The sequence below is a fragment of the Silurus aristotelis genome (assembly GCF_946808225.1).
Source record: "Silurus aristotelis genome assembly, chromosome: 22".
Classification (NCBI taxonomy): domain Eukaryota; kingdom Metazoa; phylum Chordata; class Actinopteri; order Siluriformes; family Siluridae; genus Silurus; species Silurus aristotelis.
This window is the reverse complement of record NC_139595.1, coordinates 9,419,309-9,445,223: the sequence shown is the minus strand read 5'-3', so window position 1 is coordinate 9,445,223 and position 25,915 is coordinate 9,419,309. Positions and strand designations below refer to the sequence as shown.

Genomic DNA, 25,915 nt, shown 5'->3' with positions numbered 1-25,915 from the left:
AATGCACACTAGAGAATAGAGCGTAAAATTGGCAGGCAGTGCTGAAGTGGTTTCTGTGTTGCATACCACAGGCGTGGAGGAAAGGCTGATGACGCACATGGAGAGGGAAATGCACTTTTTTTTTTGCTCTAAGAGAGGCGTTCTGGCCTGGCCATGAGTCACGCACACACATACAGTACATGCACAACTCTGTGTTGAAATTATTACTTAAACAATGCTTTAATGTAGATATATAATTTTTAATAATACACATAAGGTCTGTATACTGTCCTTACACTGTCCCGGTTCTTTGATGTTCTTCCTGCAATTATAATAGACCAGGGCTATATGACCAAAAGAAGACTGGGCAATACAACAGCATAGATTTGATACTGGGATGTGTCACAATATGTTTAAGATAACATGGTGTCTATTTAGCATGATTCATTTTTTTTTTTATTAATGCACTATTCAAATTGATTGCAAACAACTGATTGCTACTAAAATGTAATAAAAAAAATCATTAACAAGAACAACAACAACGACAAACATAATAATAATAATAATAATAATAATAATAATAATAATAATAATAATAATAATAATAATAATAATAATAAAAATGTTGTAATAACATGAAATCTAGCCCAACAAACTGGCTTTTTAGTGTTGGATTGGTTAGAGATCAGTCAAGTAAAGAAATGAAAAGCCTATAAATTACTCTTTCCCCAGGTGATCTGGCGGTGATTCTGAAAAAAGGTTAATAGAGCTGTTTACAAAGTTATTTCCCTTTGTAAACTTCTATAATCTGTATAACCTTACAAATTTTTACACTATGGTTCTTTACTTCTGGGTATATGTGCAAAATGTATTTGAATTTAGGAAAGCCATTAGCTTTTAAAATGAAAACAATTATGTGAAAATGTCATTGACCTTACCTTGTAAAAGAATGATTGGTTTGGGAGCAACACTGAAAATAGCTGAAGGTGTCAATTAAAGTTGAGGGCTTGCTTTAGTGTATCAACATGTATTTTGTCCCATAAATTCATTAGTCTGGCCATTTAGAAAGAATTTGACAATTTAACATTTGTGATATGAGTTTATAGAGCACCTCACAGGCTTTTATTTTTCCTGGCCAGGGTTTCAGAGGTAATCTAGGGTGCAGGGCTATGTGGATGATTCATTTATCAATTGTGAATAAGCAAGTTCCAAATACACTATATTGCCAAAAGTTTGCGGACACCTGGTCATAAGTATCGTATGTACTTTTTGACAGTTGCATCCCACATTTAGTCCCAATTTGCTCTTATAATTCGCTCCACTCTTCTGGGAGGATGTTCCACTAGATTTTGGCCTAGACATTTCATACCTAGGCCTTCAGTGGTATCCTATCTAAAACAAACCCATTATACTGCTTAATACTATCATTGTGATGCCACAGCTATAGAAACCATTAATATTATAGATAAAAGCAGTATAACAGATCAGTATAACTCAATTCAACAAGTCTCCTTACACTGCAGAAACAACTACACCACATGCATCATCTCGAGCAAAGGCATCAATATGAGTGTAAACCTCATAAAATGACCCTTGGTTTTTCAGGCATTTTTTCCATGCATTACAATTCTCCTGGGGATTTAAAAATAAGGCAAATTGTTTGTTTTCATGCATTCTTCGTAAAAGAAAATGTATTGATAGCTATTAAAAAAGCAAAAAACTGTTTTAAACCGTTTTGGCTGGCCTTTTTGCACAGTTTTTCCTGAAAAGTATGTCTTAAAAATGGCCTTGTATTCTGTGTCTGTGCCAAATCAAATTCCTGTCTTCTGTCAGCTATTTTTGAAATAAAATGCAGCTATTAAACCAAATGAATATAGTTGAGCTCAAGCAGTTTGGTACAGATGCAGTTTGGGAGCTCTTACTAGTGTCCTCTCAGACCATCCTATCAAAGGATGTAAAAATGCTAACAATATTGTATGCCTGCTAGATGTCCCCAGTGTCACCAATTCGAAATCTGATTGGTTAAAACAACAGCGTTCCAGCAATATGTGAACCTGGCAACATGTGATGTGATGGTTAAAATATCATTAGATATATCAAACTCTAGGTCCCTGTTTAAATTTTTAGCTTGAAGTTACTGATTCAAATTTTCTCCCATTGTCTGCATGGATTGCCTGATATTCCCCTGTGTGTGTGTGTGTGTGTGTGTGTGTGTGTGTGTGTGTGTGTGTGTGTGTGTGTGTGTGTGTGTGTGTGTGTGTGCGTGTGTATGTGCATGTGTGCATGTGTGCGTGTGTGTGTGTGTGAGTGAGTGAGAGCAGAGTAAGAAAAAGAGAGAGAGTGAGAGACAGAGACAACGATTTCCTGTGCCTGGCCAGTGTCCAATCTCGGGTGGATCTAGGGAAATGCTTTTGAAATGAATGAAAAACGATAAGGTCTAAGTTAGTTAATCTGGACTTAAAAAAAAAATAAGTTAGAACATCAATGAAAAATAGTAACACCGTAAGTAAAGCAGCTGCTGCATGAATGTTAGATTTCCTTTTTCCATTTTCTGCAAGCACCATTTATTTCATGGTCTATGGAAAAAGAACAAAAATGGAAATTCCAACCTGAAACGATGTAAGTGGGACAGAATGTCCTAGTCATAGTATGAGACTATTTTTCCAAATTTATTACAAAAATATGACTTGTTCATGTTCTACTGGTTACAATTTTACTGTCATGTTCAGATCCCCTTATTCCTCTGCATTTAATCTTAAACTTTAAATTATATTAAGAAAGGTTAATAAATTAGTTTAAGTTTATTAAAAAAAAAAATTATTTTAAGTTTCTTTTTAAATGGCAAATCCAAAGTGAAGAATTTGTGTTGTGTTTGTTTTTTCTGTTCAATGAATAGCCTGTTGAGCCAAGTGACTGCCTACACATGCATTGACGTAAAACAAAATTGGTCAGCTGCTTCAGTCTCAGTGGAATCACAGCAACTGTGACCTCGTTTTCTAACACAACCTATGTGAATGAACAGGATCATATAATCTGAAAGAATAAAATGTGGAAAAAGGCCAGTGGGGTTTAAACTGTTTAAATTAACTGCCCATTTTTTCAGCGTACCTACAGAAAATTCAGCTAGCCTTGAAGATATCAAATATATTTTAATGCAGTGGGGTCCAGTTGTTGGGTGTTAGTATGACTAATGTACAAATAGTTCTTGGGTTTCACTCTCAGCTGAGAGTGGGTGGAAAGTTTCAATGTTCTGTTCTTGGGCATATGCAGGTTGCTTATTCTAGTACTATTCCATTTCACATCTAGCCAGATCTTGGTAATTAGCATTTTAGAAAAATCTGCACTGTATTGACAACAAACTTCATAGCAGCCAAAGAAATGTACTTAGCTCAGTAAATTTGGAAAAAAAATGTATTCAGGGCTGGTTTCCAGTTTTTGGTTAACTGGCCTCTCTATATTATTAGGGAAATACTAACCTAGTGAACTGTGGTTGTTTTGTATTTGTCCACTAATGTATCAGATATGGGGATAAACCATGTCCTATAGGTCATGGTGGTGTTAATATTGATAAAACTTTCTAATGCTGTGATTTTTTATTTGCTGATTACATATTTCACTGCTTATCTTCCATGGCATGGATTTTGATCACTTTTTTCTTCCTGCTAAGAAAATTATCCATTAGACCATCATGCCATTATAAGACGTTCCAGAAACTCTTCTTACAAATCTTACACTGCCATGATTTTCTTTGACATTTCCTTGACTTTACTTTTATTTTTTATATTACCAAATCTACCACACAGTTTAAAATAGTATAAAATCTTTCTAACCTCCACTGGTGTTATTGGTTAACTTTCTGTTTATGCTTCTGCAGAAAAGTTAGGCTGCAGAATTGCAGCTTCTTCCATTTTACAGATGATATGTACTGTATGTCTAGTCTTCTAATTAAAACATGTGTTCTTTCACCATGCTACTACTGCTACATGCTTCTAATTCAGTTCTGGCGCTGTTCCCACCAACTTGAAACTGGCAACAGTCCAATTCTAAAAAAAGCCAGGGCTTGACCCAGAGGAGATCATATCTCAATTTCCTTGCACATTAAATCAATTTGCCCCATTGAAAATACTTAAAATGCCCGTTCCAACCCTCAAAATGCCACCCAATATTTTAGGTTTCATGTTATTAAATTAGGAAAATACATTTCTAAATGATAAATTTTGTATAAAAAAAATAATAGAAAGAGTTTGTAAAGCTATAGTATGGTTTTATTCGTGTACTGCCCTTGGAGATGAGAAGACTTGAGCTAAAGAAGACGCTGGCGGGGTGGATGCGATAAGCGGAGGAGGAGCGAAAACTAGTTTTTTGCTATCACTACTGTACACTACGTACCATACCATACCATACCCATGAACCCTCCAGCACCCTGTAGAGGGTATAGAGCTGGTCCAGTGTTCCACGGCCTGGACGAAAACCACACTGTTCCTCCTGAATCCGAGGTTCTACTATCGGCCGTATTCTCCTCTCCAGTACCCTGGCATAGACTTTCCCAGGTAGGCTGAGAAGTGTGATCCCCCTATAGTTGAAACACACCCTCCGGTCCCCCTTCTTAAAAAGAGGGACCACCACCCCGGTCTGCCATTCCAGAGGGACTATCCCCGACCGCCATGCGATGCTGCTGAGGCGTGTCACCCAAGACAGCCCCACAACATCCAGAGACTTGAGGTACTCAGGGCGGATCTCATCCAACCCCGGTGCCTTGCCACCAAGGAGTTTCTTTACTACCTCAGTGACTTCAGCTTGGGTGATGGACGAGTCCACCTCTGAGCCCTCAGCCTCAATGGAAGACGTGATGGCGGGATTAAGGAGATCCTCGAAGTATTCCTTCCACCGTCCAACGACATCCCCAGTTGAGGTCAACAGCTCCCCACCTCCACTGTAAACAGCATTGGTAGGGCACTGCTTCCCTCTCCTGAGGCGCCGGACAGTTTGCCAGAATCTCTTCGAGGCCAGCCAATAGTCCTTCTCCATGGCCTCACCGAACTCCTCCCAGGCCCGAGTTTTTGCCTTCACAACCACACTGCAGTTCGCTTGTCCTGCCGGTACCTGTCAGCTGCCTCAGGAGTCCCACAAGCCAACCAGGCCCGATAGGACTCCTTCTTCAGCTTGACAGCATCCCTTACTTCCGGTTGCCACCACCGGGTTCGGGGATTGCCGCCTCGACAGGCACCGGAGACCTTACGGGCACAGCTCCGAGCGGCGCTTCGACAATGGAGGTGGAGAACAAGGTCCACTCGGACTCAATATCTCCGGCCTCCCTCAGGATCCGGTCAAAGCTCCGCCGGAGGTGGGAGTTGAAGATCTCTCTGACAGGAGACTCGGCCAAACGTTCCCAGCAGACCCTCACAGTACGCTTGGGTCTGCCGAGTCTGTCCAGCTTCCTCCCCCGCCATCGGATCCAACTCACCACCAGGTGGTGATCAGTTGACAGCTCCGCCCTTCTCTTTACCCGAGTGTCCAAGACATACGGCCGCAGGTCAGATGAAACGACCACAAAGTCGATCATCGACCTACGGCCTAGGGTGTCCTGGTGCCACGTGCACTGATGGACACCCTTATGCTTGAACATGGTGTTCATTATGGACAAACTGTAACTAGCACAGAAGTCCAATAACTGAACACCGCTCGGGTTCAGATCAGGGGGGCCGTTCCTCCCAATCACGCCCCTCCAGGTGTCACTGTCGCTGCCCACGTGGGCATTGAAGTCTCCCAGTAGAACGACGGAGTCCCCAGTCGGAGCACTGTCCAGCAGCCCTCCCAGAGACCCCAGGAAGGCCGGGTACTCTACACTGCCATTTGGCCCGTAGGCACACACGACAGTGAAAGACCTATACCCGACCCGTAGGCACAGGGAAACGACCCTCTCATTCACCGGGGTAAACTCCAACACATGGCGGCTGAGCTGGGGGGCTATAAGCAAACCCACACCAGCCCGCCACCTTTCACCATGGGCAACTCCAGAGTGGTGAAGAGTCCATCCTCTCTCGAGGAGTGTGGTTCCAGAGCCCAAGCCGTGCATAGAGGTGATCCCGACTATCTCTAGTCGGAACCTCTCAACCTCACGCACAATCTCAGGCTCCTTCCCTGCCAACGAGGTGACATTCCACGTCCCTAGAGCTAGCTTCCGTGTCCAGGGATCGGGTTGTCGAGGCCCCCGCCTTCGACTGCTGCCCGATCCTCTCAGCACCAGCCCCTTACGGTCCCTCCTGCAGGTGGTGAGCCCACGGGAAGGCGGCCCCACGTCACTCCTTCGGGCTGACCCCGGCCGGACCCCGTGGGGGAAGGCCCGGCCACCAGGCGCTCGCATACGAGCCCCAACCCCGGGCCTGGCTCCAGGGTGGGGCCCCGGCTGCGCCATACCGGGCGACGTCACGGTCCTAGATCTGTTTTTTCTCATAAGGGTTTTTGTACACTACTTATAACTTTTAATTTTTTACTTTTTCTTCTTTGCTTATCTTCATTTTCATCACAATCTTCGCTTTCTTGCTTCCCTTTGCTATCTAGCAGCGGCGTCTTGAGCTCATACCTAAATTATTTGCTCGCGTAACAAAGCAAAAAATTGACAGAGTGACGACTTGTACTTCGGAAAACTCGTACATTAATTCACTCGTAGGTCAAGGTACCACTGTACTTGGTTGCTGAACTGCTTAGTTTGACATAGTTTGACAAGACAGTTTTCACCAACTCATAAAAAAGACTTACAGTATGAGTTCTGTATGCTTTTTGATCTAATATTTTCTCTCCGACAGATAATAATTTGTTTTTAGTTCACACTTGCTTTGACCCTCTGTTACATTGCTTTCCATGAATCAGTTCACTAAAAACATACTGTACCTTGTCAATATCCTCAGCATACAAGTTCTGCAAATATATTGTTATTCTAATGATGTGTAGAATTACCAACACACACTTTCTCTTGACATAGACTGCCTCTTCACATATTGGCTGACTGCCTAACACAACTTTCATCATTATCAAATCTGAGGCCATACTGATTACAGCCAAACTTTTGAAAGTAAAGCACCTGTCACCGATTGCCACAGACTTTACACCTACCTAAACGTACACCAGAAGCCTTATGAAAACACCACTTATACACTACCTCTCATTAAAACATTACTTATGTTTCCTTTGTTTCAAGTGCAGACTTCATTTATCCCTTTACTTGTCTGCAACAGAAATCCTTGTATATGTGTTTGTTACATCTAGGCTTCATTATTACAACACTATTCAAACTCCAGTACTGAATCTAAATATGTTGTATAATGTGCCTTAATAGTCTGCTTGGTTTGCAGACCTTGGTAAAGCATCCTCCCCACCTGGTTTAAATGGTTTGTTGTTTGTTACATTATTGTACATGGGAGGTGGTAGCTCAGTGGTTAAGGCATTGGATTCTTATGTTCATTGTTTTAGATGTGCAACTACAGTTTAGCCGTAGCATTTTTTAAGTCCTATAACTATAAAACATGCTTTTTGGCTTTTTCAGCAAAAGGAACAGTCATGTCCAAATGTACAATACATTTCTGTCAGTGAAGTCAAATCACTGAATGGGAAAATATGCAAAGTGTGTAAGATATGCATTACTTCTAGAAGGTAATTAGTAACTAATTAGTTATCACACAGGACTGGACTTTTGCCATGCTTCTGAAACTTGGCATGCATCTGTAAAATAAAAAGAACACAGCTTTATATTACGCAACAACCTGTTGGCAAGCAGAGAGCACACTTTGACAAGGTGACATGAATGTTCCCAAAATGATTGAACACTTGAAAATTGCACTGTTAAACATTCTTATCTAGAAATGTGATTTCCATGACCTTAGTTACCATGTGAGTACAGGTCTCTTAATAATACAATTTCATAATCCTGCTGCATTACACAGCAGAGAAAAAAGGCTCTTGCTATATGTCAGAACTTATTATAAACATACATCTTACTTTATTATCGTATATATAGCTTGCTTATCAATATTAAATAATTGCATAATTTGGAAATAGTAGAGTCTACTTCTTACTTTATAATGTATAAAAATAATACTATGGATATTATCTAGAGCTGCACAATAAGTCAAATTTGAATCCCAATCATCACTTTTCATGCTGCATTACTCATAAGTGACTGTCATTATGGTAAGCTTAGCTGATAGGTTTTTAATGGATTTTAGTGTATTACAAGCTCCACATTCATGCAGACTTATATTGAAATGAATATATGCTTTTAAGGTACATTTAAAACTGTAAAGTGTATTTATTTTGCTGTTTAGTTCTTTGCAAAGTGGTAATGATTATCAATTAAACAACTATGGAGCAGCACTATTATTATTATCACCATTGTCAAGTGTGTATATGATGGTGGACCTGTGAATTTCAGTTAATGTAAAATCAAGTATTTGTAAACATGAAAGTCACTTTGCATTCAGACTCTTATTGGCGTGATAATTAATATGTTAGCCAGTGTGATGAGAGAACAAAACTCCCTGAGATGCTAGCAAACACATTGGTGCAAATAAGTGCACAAACACCTTATCACTAGAGGCACTATAAGGAAAGGTTAAAGACATACATATATATTTTTAATTAGTCCTTACAGACATTTGCAGTTATCGAATTTGTGTCACACCACAGAAAATGTTTTGAAGGATTCACTTGAGACCTGAAAAGTACAACTATAGTTCGAACCATTAAAGTGTATAAAAAAATCATTGTTTCATTGGTGGGGATTTAACTGAGCAAAAACTAACTTGGAAACTAAATCCACACTGCTGGCAGCACGTCCTTTATACAAAACCTCTTGAATGAATGTAGTTTAGACGAAGAGCTGATTACAGCATGAGGCTAAAAATAGTATGCGCCTTGGAAAATAGCATACGCTTAGACCCAAATCTTATGTGCAGCTGCTGGAAGAGCAGGGTTGCTAGTGGATGAGAGAGGCTGTAAAATAGTAGACAGAATGATAACTCAGGGGTTTTACTACTTACTACTGCAGTAGTAAAAGATCCACACCGAAAAATATTGAAGTCTGTGTATTTTACCAAAAGGTATATTCAAAAAGTCAGTGTTTACAAATACTTGTATATTCCTGGTTTGTTAGGGTTTTGTTAGTCATTAATGCAAGCTAAATCAATTATAGTTAACAGGAAAACAGATGAGTCTTGTAGATGGAAATCTTCAGCTTTCTTTGCCAAGAAATTACAAATATTTGTTTAAAAAAGGCAGAGGCCTGAGGAATAAAGAAGCAAAGTTAACCTTTTTTTGCCTATTATTTTTATGCCTATTATGCTGTGTGGCCTGCGATCCGTTCACTGAATTTAACCTCCTTCACTTAAATTTCACTCAATGGAATAAGAAGAGCTCTTTATTTGTGGTATAAAACTACATAAATCCTTTATTTGTAAAATACTGAGTACAGCTAAGGGCCAAAACGTACATAAAGATTTTAAATTTCAATTTTTCTTGACACATTTTATGTCACCATACATGTAAGTTGAGACTTTTGTATTGTATTGTTCACAAAGCATTTGCATGGAGACAGATTTGTTTCAGCTTTAATTCACTACATGAGAATATATTCTATTTGGTCAAAAGTTTGATGATGATGTTTAGAACCTTGGCCAATTGCCATAATTAGGAATTAACTCATCTGAACTGATTACAGCTGTATTTAAGGGCCAGTGTCTTTTTGTCCTTAATACCATGGGAAAAAAATCATCTTAAGCATCTAAGTTGAGTCTTTAGAAAGAACATTTTTGCATAGGTCTGGTTTCTCCTATTATGAAACAACTAAAGGTAACAAACGTATTTGCATAAATTTAGTGCAAATATTAAACTTTTGACCCATTTGAAAAAACAAACAAACAAAAACAGTAGCTTTGCTTTAGCTTGAAATAACTTTTTCTAAACATGAAATGTGGAGTGAAAATTGACTTGAATTTTTGTATGTAAACTTTTGTGTATGTAACCTTTTTTTTTTTTTTTTGGCTGCCCATCTTGGCCAATACTCTTCAGAGAACATGTGGGGAAGTTAAAAATAGTGCTATTGATAGGCCAAGCACGTCACTACAAAATTCTGGCCTCTGCTACAGAAATACTAAACAATTGTGCTTCATTAGAAGTCTACATTCATCTGATTGTGACACTGTGAATCTAATATATTAAATGAAAAAAAAATCTGGAATATCGCAAACAGTAATGTAGAAAAAAAAAATACTAAAAGGTTATCTGTAAGCCAATGCAGGAGGAGAGGTAAAGAGGCAGTTTCAACTAGCAGGTAACGTGTCATGTATCTCAGCTGTCTTATTACCAACAGTCAATTGTGTGTTTATTTGTGCTTTTAGTATCTGCTGTAAACAGAAGGGAAGAGTGGCATAGCTGGTGGTGCTACATATGTACAAACACATATCAACTTCGAACTTGATCGGGGCAAATGTGTGTACTAGTGATGAGCCCTTTTCAGTTGGTTTGTCAGTGATGAGTTTTTGGAAGGGTGAAAAACAACCAAGAGCATGAAGCTGTATTAAACCACCTGTCTAGAAAGTCCTCCTTCCGGCACATACCAATGTTCTACATAATAACCTCATATCAACTTTATAATCTGTTATACTAACATGTTTAAATAGTCTGAATAAATATTTGTATGTTCAACAGTCCAGTCCATTGCAGTTCTTAAAGGTAGCCCAATTTCCCTCCCACTCTAACAACAATTCAGGACATTGCTAAATCATTAACTTTCAGTTAACGTACCTAAACATACCTTCTATTTCAGTGTGATTGACTGCTGATATCATATATATATATGCAAGTTCTCCCACTTAGAAATCATGAAGGGGTCTGAAATTGTCATCGTAGGTGCATGTCCACTGTGAGAGACATAATCTAAAAAAAAAATCCTATTTTAATAGTTTAAAATAGTTATAAACTATTTATTTGTATGATACAGCTGCAAATAAGTATTTGAACACCTGTCTATCAGCTAGAATTCTGACCCTCAAAGACCTGTTAGTCTGCCTTTAAAATGTCCACCGCCACTACATTTATTATCCTAAATTAGATGCACCTGTTTGAGGTCGTTAGCTGCATAAAGACACCTGTCCACCCCATTCAATCAGTAAGACTCCAATTACTAACATGACCAAGACCAAAGAGCTGTCCAAATACACAAGAGACAAAATTGTACACCTTCACAAGGCTGGAAAGGGCTACGGGGAAATTGCCAAGCAGCTTGGTGAAAAAAGGTCCACTGTTGGAGCAATCATTAGAAAATGGAAGAAGCTAAACATGACTGTCAATCTCCCTCGGACTGGGGCTCCATGCAAGATCTCACCTCGTGGGGTCTCAATGATCCTAAGGAAGGTAAGAAATCAGCCCAGAACTACACGGGAGGAGCTGGTCAATGACCTGAAAAGAGCTGGGACCACCATTTCCAAGGCTACTGTTGGTAATACACTAAGACGTCATGGTTTGAAATCATGCATGGCACGGAAGGTTCCCCTGCTTAAACCAGCACATGTCCAGGCACGTCTTAAGTTTGCCAATGACCATTTGGATGATCCAGAGGAGTCATGGGAGAAAGTCATGTGGTCAGATAGACCATAAAAATAGAACTTTTGGGTCATAATTCCACTAAACGTGTTTGGAGGAAGAAGAATGATGAGTACCATCCCAAGAACACCATCCCTACTGTGAAGTATGGGGGTGGTAGCATCATGCTTTGGGGGTGTATTTCTACACAAGGGACAGGGCGACTGCACTGTATTAAGGAGAGGATGACCGGGGCCATGTATTGCGAGATTTTGGGGAACAACCTCCTTCCCTCAGTTAGAGCATTGAAGATGGATCGAGGCTGGGTCTTCCAACATGACAATGACCCAAAGCACACAGCCAGGATAACCAAGGAGTGGCTCTGTAAGAAGCATATCAAGGTTCTGGCATGGCCTAGCCAGTCTCCAGACCTAAACCCAATAGAGAATCTTTGGAGGGAGCTCAAACTCCGTGTTTCTCAGTGACAGGCCAGAAACCTGACTGATCTAGAGAAGATCTGTGTGGAGGAGTGGACCAAAATTCCTCCTGCAGTGTGTGCAAACCTGGTGAAAAACTACAGAAAACGTTTGACCTCTGTAATTGCAAACAAAGGCTACTGTACCAAATATTAACATTGACTTTCTCACGTGTTCAAATACTTATTTGCAGCTGTATCATACAAATAAATAGTTTAAAAATCATATATTGTGATTTCGGGATTTTTATTTTTAGATTACGTCTCTCACAGTGGACATGCACCTACGATGACAATTTCAGACCCCTCCATGATTTCTAAGTGGGAGAACTTGCAAAATAGCAGGGTGTTCAAATACTTATTTTCCTCACTGTATATATATATATATATATATATATATATATATATATATATATATATATATATGCAAGGAAAGTTGCAAAGATGCTATTTTAGTCAGCTAGCTTCTAATTGGTTGAACTATTTTTGCAACTAATGATAAACAGAAATTGAGGTCTTCAGGTCAATCAGTTGTAAGCATTCAACTGAACTGTGTTATTTAACAAAACTGTTTGTTAGGGTTCATAGCGATTGTGCATGTCAAGGGAAATATTTATTATTTTTGCATTGTAAAATATATATTCATATATCATTTTATTTTTCGGTGTTTTAAGTCACAGTCCATTGAAGTTGATCTCAGAAAATGTAAGATTACTGATTCCAAGCAGCAAAACTTTATACTTCCTATACTATAATTTCCACACACTGAAAATGAATCCTTAAACATACAAACAGCAAGGGAATTTAAGGTGTCAAAGAAATCTTGTCAGTTAAAGGGATAACCAAACAAATGCAAGTGTTAAAAGCAGAATGGTCACTTGACCTGACACACAAACCATATAAAGAATTATATTGAATGAATATATATTTTATCATGTAAAAATAATAAATATTTCCCTTGATATGCACAGTTGCTACATGAACCCTAACAAACAGTTTTGTTTAATACCACAGTTCAGTTGAACGCTCTCAACTGATTGACCTGAAGTTGTCTGTTATGCATTCCTTTAAAAAAAATTACTATTGCAAAAACCTATTCACATAGACTTGGATGTTGGATGCTTCACATTATCTTAGGCTAATAATACAGGTATTTAAAATTTCATTCTTAAAAAGGGTTAACATTTATTTATTGATTTCTGAAGAGAATGAAAGGAGAAAGAGTGAGACGGCAAACAAATGACAGTTTAGAGCTGCAGTAACATAAATAAGAACAGGAACTAACTTGTCTCTTTGAAAATGTTATCCCTATCACACAAACACACACATACACCCCAGCATGCATTTTCATAAAGCATCATAGTCTGTTTAAAGTCTGTAAAGCATCATGTGTTGTTTTTATGCATAACACACTTTTGTGGTTGGTTAGGTAAACAAACAAATTACAAGTTAATAATTATTAATAATAAACATAATCAATTAAATTTAAATTAAAAACGTTAAAGCACTTTTGTACATAATTGTCATTGCATAATGGTGCAATGACAATTTGTTCAATAAAATATTTGTTCACCTCCAAATTAAGGTCAATTACCCATTTTTGTTTTGCATGGCAGCTTCTAAGTTAGGAATAATTTTGGGTTGCATTTGCACAATTTTTATGTCTTTACATCTGCTTCCTGTCCAAATTTGAGGCTACATTTTGTAAATATTTTTCAACCAAGGTCTTGTTCTGGCTCATACATCGGAAACCAAGTAAAGGTATCACTGTTTAAAGGTTTAAAGATCGTTAGTCACTTGAACTTTTCAACTCTTCTTCAAAGTGAAAGTCACGTAGTGAGAACACAGCTCAGCTGCTTCATAATTTACTTAGCATATAAGTTGTAAACTATATCTAAATCACTCTAGCTTTTACAACCTCCGTATTTGAGAAAATTGTTGTAGACTTTGCTTCAGTTCTGTTTTTGTCCTCTAGGTTATTAGGTTACACTGGCTTTTTGGCACACAATATCATTTCTCTGCCATTCTCACAATCGTTGGGTGCATTATCTGAAATGCAACAGCACGAACCTTACTATAAAAGATATGATGTTAAGCTGATTTATTGTTGCGATGTAAATGGTATATATAGCTGTATATCTCTAAGGGTGAGCTGATAGTGTAATTGAATGGACAGCAGCCAGTCGGTTATCAAGGTATGACAGTGGTTTTATGTTTTATATTGCCTTATGGTGTTTATTTTATGGCTTGTTAAGTCAGTATAAAAACCCTTTACTACTATTACATAACTGTACATATAATAATATTATGTAACAGACCACGTTTCAGAAAAAATATCATAACGAAGGCTATTCTCACTATTCTGTACATCTGCTCACATATCATGCTTAACTTCATCATGTGGTAGCAGCACATGCATAAAATCATGTAGATACAGGTTCTGTTAAGATTCACATTAAACATAAGAATAGGGAAAATGGTGTAATCTCTATGATCAATGTGGTATGGTTGTTGGTGCCAAATGGCTGGTTAGATATTTCATAAACTGCTGATCTGGGATTTCTTTACACATCAGTCAACAGATGTTACACTTGCCTAATATTAATGGACAAACTCTGAACAAGAACAAAGTGGAGGGTTTGTGTTTGTTTGTGTATGTGTGTGTGTGTGTGTGTGTGTGTGTGTGTGTGTGTGTGTGTGTGTGTGTGTGTGTGTGTGTGTGTGTGTGTGAGTGAAACCAAAGGAGCATGAAGGAGGAGAGAGTATAGAATATAGCAGGCCAGCAGAGACCCTGGGGAATGAAACAACAGATTTGTCTTGTCTAATAAGCTAAAAACTTGTGAAAGCCTAAAGCAATGCTAAAGGGCAAAACATTCAGCTACAGAGGCTAGACCACATAGCTAGACACCTTTGAGGGTGCTAGTGGAACGCCTAGACTCTTGACCATACCTAAGCCAATCTTAGCTTTGATGTTCTGGCTAGCTCTGTGAGCTTCTCTTTTAAGAAGGGCACCAGACAGACACATGCCCTTTAAAATCAAGCCTTGTTTGGATTTTTCTTTTTTTCTACTACTGTTATGTGCAGTTCAGATATATAAGAAAAGCAATACATACACACTGTATTCATAAACATTTTTTTAACCAGTTTTAGTATCAGCTAACTGTCTTTTCCAGTATTAGTTATATGTGTACTGTATATTTAATTATAATCAATAATGCATTAGTAATGATCATCAGTAACAGGTTTTAAAACAGGTTTTATCTCTTGGTGGTAACACTAATCTCATTTGTTTTCGTTGCCACAGTCTGCATAGGTATTTCATTGCATGTTTTTTTTTTTTTGTTTACCAGAGGGCAAGAAAATAATCTGTCCTAATTTTAAAGAACATATGGTTGACATATTTTGATAAATTCAATACATGCTCCGAATACTTTTTAAATACATTTAATTAATTAAAGGTTAGGATGTAGCAGTTTGCAAATGATCTCAGTGGGATCTTTCTAAAGGTTTTTGTATAGTAAAAAGTTCTCTGTGGTTCTAATTTTATGTCACTAATTTTTCATTCATGCTTCTTTGTATTTTCTCCTATAGGATACCAAGGCTAAATTTTATTATATTGTACCCCAACTCCAATGAGACAATGGGGTAATTGACTTAATCACAGCAAGAATGCAGAAGCCTATCTCCATATCTAAAAACTCAAAGTCAAAACCATACCCATTTTCCTCTCTGAAGGACCAAGACCAGGCCACTGGTTACAGTTCCATGGCAAGCCTTCATCGAATTGGCAGTTTTGCAGAAGCAGGAAAACTTGGACTGGCCTCAGAGGGCAGTGACAGCAGCAGTCAGGACCCTTCTGCTTCACCCCACAGTGACCGCAAGATGGCACATTCCTTGCATGAAGATGTAGAGATGAAGAGCAGTGGGTCCAGTGGAAGTGGAACTGAATCACAAGGAAATGAGTCACATGGCAATGAGTCACATGGAAACTCATCAAATGGGAATGAATCAACTGGAAGTTCCAATAGCAACAGCAAGGATTCAGCCCTTTTGGAATCATCAGGGAGCAACAAGAGGTAACACCATCAAAAGTTTCTAGGTTTCCACTTTATCTAATGGTTATTAGATTCAATATAACAATTTAGTAAAGTTTGTGGATGGACAAACATCACCACACATGTTTATGTAACATTTTAGAACAAAATTAGTGGAATCTACTTTAACTGGCGCAGTTTGGTTCATATTGTTAATTAAAAAATTATGACTTTTCTGCCTACAAAAGTCTATGGAGATCACATAGTGGTGGATTTAGCTTTACTTATAAAACATTAATTAAAAGGTTGTCCACAAAGTGGTGGCTATTAAGTGTAGGACACCTCATTCATCATATTTCACATCATTACTCTCTAGTCTTTTAAAAATTTTCCCACTTGAAAGTGAAAATCCAACAGTGAATGTATGGCTTATGTGCATTCATACAGACACATATGCAGGTAATTGTTTAGAAAGAGGCAGATGTAGAGGACAGGGTAATATGGAGACAGATGATCCACTGTTACGACCCCTAATGGGAGCAGCTGATAGAAGAAGAAGACTTAAAAAAAACCCTGAAAGCCTTTGTGATAATATATAATATATAATAGAAAGAAGGAAAGCATGCATGTAAATTATAAGTGTCTCCATTTCAGCTAAAACATACTGTATAAGCTCACTGTTCGGAACTTCCTCAGCCGTTCTAAACTGCACTACACACTGTACACTATGCACATAACTCTCCAAAACGCTTTGAGTCACACAGGACTCGATTAAACAGTCTTTTTCGCAGTCTTTTTCGCAGACACAACTTGCACAGACTCAACAAACAGTTTTTTTTTCTTCTATCTATCATATATAATTGTGCAATGAAAAAGCTAGATTGCACATTATTCCTCTTTGCTATTAGCAGTTTCAAAATATTTATAGTTTTCCTAAAATAGGAATTTTTTACTGGATGCATTTGTTTAGGATGTACTGTAAATATTTTAGAACAGAGCAGGTTAGGGGCTATGCAAATGTGCCCATGCAGTGGGAGCTTAATTGGTTTTAGGATTTACTCTCAACCACCCAGGTTGACCATAACCCACTCACTTAACAATCTCAAACAGATCATTGTAGACATTGAAGCTTCCACTTGTGCTGCTGTGTATGTCAGCTGCAATGAGACCAGTTTAATCAAATTTATCCAGATGTTGTTGTTAAATTGGGTTCAGTTAGCTGAGCCTTACAGCATGCTGCTATAAACATTGATTCTTTCACTGAAGATCAGGCCAAAGACACATACAGGGTCATGATGCCATTTTAAGCTTTTGCCCACAAGCTATAGACATTTAACTGAATAAGAAACATATTTGCTTCACTGAGGAGATCTAGTTTGCTCCTACTGTTTTAGCAGCAGAACTCTGCCTGTAAGAAAGACAGACAAGCTAATGGTTTTTAAATAAATCTGATATGTTGTACCTTAAGATACCATGGTACAAAGAAAATGCAGTAAATATATTTCTGTTTCTCTAAACACATACTGGTAGCCAACCAACAAATGACAAGCTAATCGCAGTTCAGTCATTGTCATACGCATTATTTAAAAATTTACACAGAAAAGGCCTGCAGGCCATCTGGCCAAATTATAAACTGTTCATGTCAACATGTTTTTCAAGAGTTGAGAAACAAATTTTATGCAGTAGCCGCTGAAGGGTTGCTGAGAAACAGAATGGAAGAACGTGTGTTGGGCTCTCCACATAAAAAGCATTTACAAAATATATATATATATATATATATATATATATATATATATATATATATATATATATATATATATATATATATTTGTCTAAAATAAAGAACGTTAACGCAATGTATGTTACAAAATTCTTATTGCCATAATTTCACACGGTTAAACAATAATCATGAAAGACTACTATAAACACACAGTGCGAAACCGGCTTAAAACATTTTCAACCTCAACATAATAAAATAATAAAAAAGAAGCTAGGAAAGAAATGATTTTCTAAGCTTGACTTGAGGGGCACTTGACTTCATAGGCCTTCTAATTTGTTCCTGGCATGAACTTGAATTGAGGAGCCCCCTTGTCGGCCTTGTGCTAAGGCTTGTCTCAGGTGGTGCCTTGTCGGCCGTTATCAGATAGCTTGGTGGCTGAGGTGGCCAGATTTGCCCCTGGGCAAAGCTGGTCATAGGTGGCTGCCAATTCAGCTTTATCAGTGTGGTTAGCAGCTGAGGTTGCCAGGTTGACTTCCTTCTCTCATAGAACCATGGAAAAGGGTGAAAAGGCTGGTCAGTAAAGCTTGCCCTCGCTAAAGAATCTTTAAAGTTGGGCTGTCTGCCACGAAAAAGCCTCAGTAGCAGACTGTTAAACTCCGTTACAGTGCTTTTATGTTGGGCAATAAGGAGTTCAACCTACTGGACCTGGGCCAGCAAGCTGGAAACAAAGGGGTATATATATCCACACATATATTAAACAAGGAAGTGGAGACAGCTGTGGATTAGACAACATATGAACACAAGGACCAATGATGAGTCAGGAGAACACATGAGGATTTTAATAGGCATATGTCGACTTTTAAAATCCTCCTTAGCAAGTACATCTAGCAAGGAAGATAAAGATGGCAAACAATTTTTTATTGATAACTTAGTACTTGAGTGGGCATTTATTGCAGTTTGCGATGGAAAGTAAAGAGTTTCTAGTCATAAAACACAATTTGAAGATAACTTAAGAAAAAACGACTTGATTTCATAGAGAGATAAAGCTCTTTTAGTGCATTGTTGTGAAGCACCATTAAATAATTTATCATCGAGTCTCAACATCTATGAAGCCTGCAAGATGCAACTTCATTCTCAGCTGACCAGTGACATTTATCTTTTGTATATATTTATGGATAAAATACATAAACCATTTACGTACACCATTAAAATTGACATAATAATGATGAAAAGTACCAGTATTATCTTTGTCCAAGCTGTATTGATAAAAACATTATAAAAATCTCTTTTCCGTCCATCTAATTATATATTTTAAGCAATAAGCCACAAGAAGGCTTAAGTTAACAGTGACTGAGAAAAAGGAATTTGTTGGATAGTTATACATCTTTCAAAGAGGATCTACATGTCTATGGTAAAATCTGTTAATGGTTTTTGCATGAGTTCTAAATTTAACTTTGTAAAACCGCTGTGTAAAACCACCTCTGACTTTCTCTGGTGAGTTTATTTTTCTTGTCAGTATATTTAACTCATCTGCTTAGATATCCTATTTGTGAACATGCTTTCTATTACAAGCTCCTTTGGTAGCTATTTATATAGTCACTGCTTAATCTTTGCAGAGCCTTAATGTTGACTGCACCTGGACAGGTGCTCTATTTACAACACTACTACAACACTAAACTCAGAGGACCAAGCGGTGGCCTGGATATATGCATATTTATACATTGCTTAATCCCTATTGATTTGTCTTTGAAGAGCCGAAATGTCACCCGTATCTTATGGTTACTTTTGAAACGTAATAAAAAAAGGCAGTGGCCAACACACACAGCTTCAAAAATGCAGTCCTGTATTTAAGTTCTGTAAAAGAAATTGCATTTTTATAAAAAAAAATAAATAAATTGCGCTATTAATAGAATAAATTTGGTTGGAGAAAAAACAAGAATAACAGACATAGATCAGAATGTCAGCTTTTATTTTCTAATATTTACCTCTAAATGAGTTAAACAAAAATGTATCTTTTATTTGAACCCTTTCATTTTTAAAACAAATTTTTAGGCTGAGTAAAAAGGTGAACATCAATCATAGACATTGCACAAGCTTTGGCTATAACCGATACAAATCAAGTGAAGTTGATGAAAAGCAATTATTTTGAAGACAGCTAGAAAGGAAAAACAGACAGGGCAAGAATGATGGCAGTGGCAATGGCTTTATTAATTATGTAATTCAAGATTGTATCAACAGAATTTATTTAAGATTCTATAATGCATAAATCTGCCAAAGTACAGATAAATGCATACAATCTAATTGGATGAAACTTCATGCAGCAAGAACATAACCCAAAACAACAGACTCATAAGTGTAAAAAAGAGTGAAACATTTTAGACTAGCCAAGACCTTAAACACATTAGGCAGTGCATTTCACCTCCTTAAGAGGAGACTAGAGCAGTGGTTCTCAAAGTGTGGAGTGTGCCCCTCTAGTGGGGAATAAAAACATGACAGGTGGGGCACAATGTGCAGCAGGATTAATAATAAAAAATGTTGTGTTCTACATTAATCTTCACTTATATTTCCCCTGGTGGTCTAGTGGTTAGGATGCGGCGCTCTCACCGCTGCAGCCCGGGTTTGATCCCCGCCAGGAAACCAACCCCAGCCACTCTTAGTGCCGGTCCCAAATGGGGAGGGTTGCGTTAGGAAGGGCATCCAGCGTAAAAACTTGTGCCAAATCAAGCATCCGGATGATCCGCTGTGGCGACCCCTAATGGGAGAAGCCAAAAGAAAGTTTACATTAATCTTCACTTATGATTTTCTGTATTAAAAATAATAGTCACATATAGTCAGAAAATTCACCCCTCTCTAATGTGGGTAATGAAAAAAAAGTTTGAGAACCATTGGACTAGATGGAGAAGCCAAACAACAACAACTGAAGGAAGCTGCCATACAAGCCTCAAGCCCCAAAAGCATCAGAAAAATTGCAGCAGTTTGGTGTGTTATTTACTTGCACATTAAGAATATCTATTCGTAGTTTTTGGGGGGGGGGGTTTATTTCCGAAAAGGTGCCATGTTAAAAGTTGTTTAACACAAAAGCAAATATGAGGAAAGAGAGCTGAAATTCCAGTCTCATATGCTTCCATTAATCTCAAACTCAAAGGTAAAAATTAACCTTGCTGTTCCAATACAGTATATAAATGAATCATGCCAGATTGTATGAGCCCAGAGTTCTGTATATACAGTATGTATGCTTATAAAATTTTTCTGACTCTATTATTATTTTCTGAATAATAGAGAATGAATAAGCGACTCTTACATCATTTGTAATTAAGGAGTGAAAAGAACAGCTCACTAGGTTCAGGCTTTGTGCTTATAGGGGCCCTTAAAGACTTCATAAAACCACAGGGTAACCATTATTCTGAAGAAGGAGGATAAGGAGGAAAAACAGGGCATGCTGAGGGTGCTGATTGGATGCTTGAGAAAGGCACAAATGCAGCAGTTAGCATGACCTCTATTACACCAATGAAGTGGGTTGTTTACTTGTTACTACCTTATTATCGTGGCACTGAAAAATAGAAAAAAAAAATTGTCTTCATAATTGTCATCAAGGATTATTGTAATGCACCACCAACCATTCTCATTTACTTATCTTACATGAGATGAACTGCAGAAGACCATCAGTGCTGGCACTCTCTATGCTCTATCATGTCAACAACAAAACCATTACCATGAAAGAACCCAGACAGAGTTAATTTAATGCCATCATGATATTTTGATAGCCTGTAGTTGTAGGACAGGTGCATCATTTAGGCAAAGTAAACTGAAAAAATACCTAGAGATGGGAGTCCTGAGAACATCTTGATTAACGTTTCAAAACATCTGGAATTTTTTAAAACTGCTGTCAGAATACAGTTGCATCTGTTTAAACCAAGTAGCAAAATGAGACTAAAATTAGTTTCTTACAGAGTACAGGGAACACAATAATTTTTATTATTCTTTTTTTATGTGAGGAGTTTGGTCCTTATAATTCAGCTGTGCCTTACAGGATTGACAGAGATCTATTTTACAGGTATTTATTGGGAGTGTCACTGTTCACTTAACTAAGTTGGTAAACTAGTAGCTGATACAGCACACCTTATACAGAATCCTTGTGATGTTACTGGGATTCTGTATACCTTTTAGCACGTTTCTAGTAGCACTATTCTGTTCAGAGCTGGGGGACTAAAATCTATTTTTTTTATATCTTGCCTGCATCATGCCATTTGCCAACTAATGACCTCTTGTTCCCCTGTAACCTCAAAAGCACTGTCAGTGATTCTGGTGCTCTCCATGGTGCTGCATGTTTCTGCACATTTGGTGGATGAATATCAGAGCACCCCACATATTTTTAATAGAAAAACAATTGCACAACTTTTGCATCTAATGACCTGTGTTTATAATAAGTAGGAATTTAATTGTCATATATTTTTCAAATAACATATTTAATAATGAATGCTTTTATTTGTGTTGATTAACATTTTTATGTCTTTTATTTTGCTTGCAGCTCCAACTCCCATAGTCCCTCACCTCCAAGCAGTTCCAATGCCTTCAGTTTGCTGAGTGCAAGTTCTGAACAGGACAATCCTTCTACTAGTGGATGCAGGTTTGTAAACACTTTCATTGTAATTTCAGTACATAACAGTACTTGCAGTCTACATATACAGCCGTGGCCAAAAGTAAAAAAAATGACAAAAAATAATTTTCACAGTCTGCTGTTTATGATCGCAATTTGAATAAAACCAGAATGTTATAAAGAGTGATCAGATTACTTATTTTGTAAATAAATTGTACATTTCTTCTTTACCATGGAAAAAAACTTAATCCCAAAAAAATAAAATAAAAATAAAAACATTTCCAATGCATTTTAGCCCTGACACAAAACCACTGACCATCTGGCCTCATCATCTGGTTCATCATGCTGATTGAGTTAGAATAACAAACTGGATAAAGGAGGGACAGCTTTAAAAGGATGGTGGTGCTTGAAATCATTGTTCTTTCTCTGTTAACATGAGTTACATGCAAGGAAACATGTGCAGTCATCATTGCTTTGCACAAAGGATTCAAAGGTAAGGATATTGCTGCTAGTAAGATTGCACCTAATTCAAACATGTATTGGATCACATTGTATAGAAGGCTTCAGGGTGCCCAAGAAAGTCTAGCAAATGCCAGGACCGTCTCCTATAGATGAATCAGCTGCAGGATCGGGGCACCACTAGTGCAGAGCTTGCTCAGGAATGGCAACAGGCAAATGTGAGTGCATCTGCATGCACAGTGAAGCGAAGACATTTGTAAGATGGCCTGGTGTCAAGAAGGGCAACAAAGAATCTACTTCTTTCCAGGAAAAACATCAGGGGCATACTGATATTCTTCAAAGGGTACAGGTATTGGACTGCTGAGGACTGGAGTAAAGTTGTTTTTTACTGATGAATCCCCTTTCCAATTGTTCCTGGCATCCAGAAAAAACCTTGTCCAGAGAAGAAAAGGTAAACACTACCATCAGTCCTCTGTCATGCCACTAGTAAAGCATTCTGAGACCATTTATGTATGGGATTGCTTTTCAGCCAAGGGAGTGGGCTCACTCACAACTTTGCCTAAGAACACAGCCACGAATAAAAAAACATCCTCCGAGAGCAACTTCTCCCAACTATCCAAGAACAGTTTGTTAACAAACAATTCATTTTCCAGCATGATGGAGCACCTTGCCATAAGGGAAAAGTGATACTTCCCAAATCTTAATCCCATTGAGAACTTGTGATTAATTCTCAAGAGGTGAGGGGACAAACAAAAACCCACAGAAATTCCAAGAATTAATTATGCAAAAATGGGCTGCACTCAGTCAGGATGTGGCCCAGATTTTGATTGACAACATGCCAGGGTTAATCGCAGAGGTCTTGAAAAGGAAGGGTCAACAGTGCAAATATTGACTCTTTGCATAAACTTAATATAATTGTCAAAAAAAACTTTGACATTTATACAATTTTTATACTTATACTTCAGTATTCCATAGTAAGATCTGACAAAAATATTTAAAAACACTGAAGCAGCAGACTTTTTAGATAATTAATATATGTGTCCTTCTCAAAACATTTCTGCATGGCTGTTCATATATGTACACTGCTGCAGAAGCTTAAAACTTGTGTTCTGTACATTTGCAGTAGTGAAGAGTCTGCCAAGGCAAAAACACAGAAGGAGCTGATCAAAACCCTGAAAGAGCTGAAGCTTCATTTGCCAGCAGATAAAAGGAACAAGGGCAGCAAGTCCACCACTCTGAACACGCTGAAGTATGCCCTTCGCTGTGTCAAACAAGTTGAAGGTGTGTGAAACTTTTAAATCTTAGGTCTTTGCTAGGCCTATTTTACATCTATGATCTCAGTGTTAGAAAATATATTTAAGTTTTCTTTATATTCTCATTTGGATAGTGACTGAATGTAAATGTATGCATATTTAGACATTGGGTATACAACTGCTTCTGAAATGCAACTAACATTCAGCAAGTCACCTACATTTATTTCAATGGTTCACACAGCATATTGTGTAACTTTTACTATTCTAAAAAAAAAAGCTTTCCAAGGTCTCTTGCACAGTTGCAGATCAAATGCTGGAACAGGTTTTGAAGGGAAAGTGTAAAGCTTCAGCATTCAATGACATAATGTGTGCTTTCAACTAGGGCTGCATCTATCGATTATTTTAGTAGTTGTTTATTCGAGTAATCGGATAAGAAGTACATTTTCTTTATTAAAGATCAATACTAAATATACAAGAATAAATAACACAGGTCTCTAAATATAAACAAGTAATGTTTTTTACCTTTTTAGAAACATTTACAGAAATTGCTGAAATTGCATAAAAGAGTATCTGTGAAAACTAAATCTATTTAGTGTATTTAATTGCCATATTAGATTAAAATACAAATACTTGAAAATCTAAAATTCAATTTCAAATGTCTCTAAAAAAGGCAAACGTACTGTGGCGTGTTTTCTTTAAGTTTTAGTTTGAACTGATCCCAAACTTTGGAATCTTTGGAGCCTCTCACTGTTTTCTCCTCATTCCTCCATTGTTTATTCTGCAGCATCTTTTGTTTTTACCTGTTCAGAGCGGTCCAGAGTTTAGCGGGTGATGCGTCAGTAATAATTGTTCGTGGGAAAACACAATGCTGTGGGGAAACATAATGCTCTGTGTGTAGTTAAATGGATTAAATGATGTAAATAATTCACCGCAATTATTTTTTGTAATTTTTTTTATAATGTTTTCAACATTCTCCACCTAATTAAGCTGTCTGAATGGCTGTGCTTACATCTGAGAAGCTCAGTTTTAAAATTACATACTCACTAAATGTGATGTTTGACTTGCATGATATAGTTATGAGCATTGTGTGATGTTATATATTAATTGTATATTTAATTTAATGTTATAATGATATTAATATTAGATATTAAATGGTATATTAATCTGTAATGTGTTTGCATTTAACATAACAGACACATTACTCAAATCTATAACTCGATTTTATAATCAAGTCATGTAATGTGTTATGATTTTATCAAGCAGCTATGTAAAAACACTAATCTAAAATCTCATTGTTGCTGTTACTTTTGTTTCAGCTAATGAGGAGTACTACCAGATGCTTATGAGCAATGACAGCCAGCCATCTGGCCTGGATGTTTCCTCCTATACAATAGAAGAGATTGATAGCATCACGTCAGAATACACCCTGAAAAACACAGTATGTTGCACTTTTTTTTTTTTTTTTAAAGCTTGATTTCAGACTGTATTCTTTTTTTCAGTGAAACATATTTTGGGGCCTTTTGTATTAACAGAGACCCTGTGATGCTTAGCTATTGTACTGCAGAAAATAAAACAATGTCTCTGACGCTATTCACTCTAAACTGTGTGGGATCCAACCTCTGGGCCACCCGTGATTAGTCATCAGACAGCGTAGTTATTTTATGGAAGACTTAGTTTATGTGCAAAAGAGCTTAGAATAGAACTAAACTTATAACTTTGACTTATAACTACACTTATACTAAGAGCTGGTAATACATTTGGCCTTGATTCAGGGAAACTCTCTATTTCACTCAGTGACATTACAACAGTTTAATCCCTGATGTG

The 25,915-nt window shown here is 37.5% G+C and overlaps 1 protein-coding gene across 3 annotated transcripts in view; it reads left to right on the top strand.

Moving 5' to 3' along the window:
* The window catches only part of per2 (period circadian clock 2), a 53,462-nt gene that overhangs the window by 3,408 nt on the left and 24,139 nt on the right, over window positions 1–25,915 (top strand). The window contains exons 2-5 of one of the 3 annotated variants that reach the window (XM_083525499.1): window positions 15,620–16,104; window positions 22,311–22,409; window positions 23,962–24,119; window positions 25,408–25,529. In XM_083525499.1, the coding sequence (XP_083381625.1) occupies window positions 15,698–16,104; window positions 22,311–22,409; window positions 23,962–24,119; window positions 25,408–25,529 (786 nt within the window). In that variant the 5' untranslated portion in view covers window positions 15,620–15,697. Of the gene's footprint in view, window positions 1–15,619; window positions 16,105–22,310; window positions 22,410–22,721; window positions 23,057–23,145; window positions 23,290–23,552; window positions 23,576–23,961; window positions 24,120–25,407; window positions 25,530–25,915 lie in introns of those variants that run through there. The other 2 variants (XM_083525500.1, XM_083525501.1) reach the window with 2 other exon arrangements.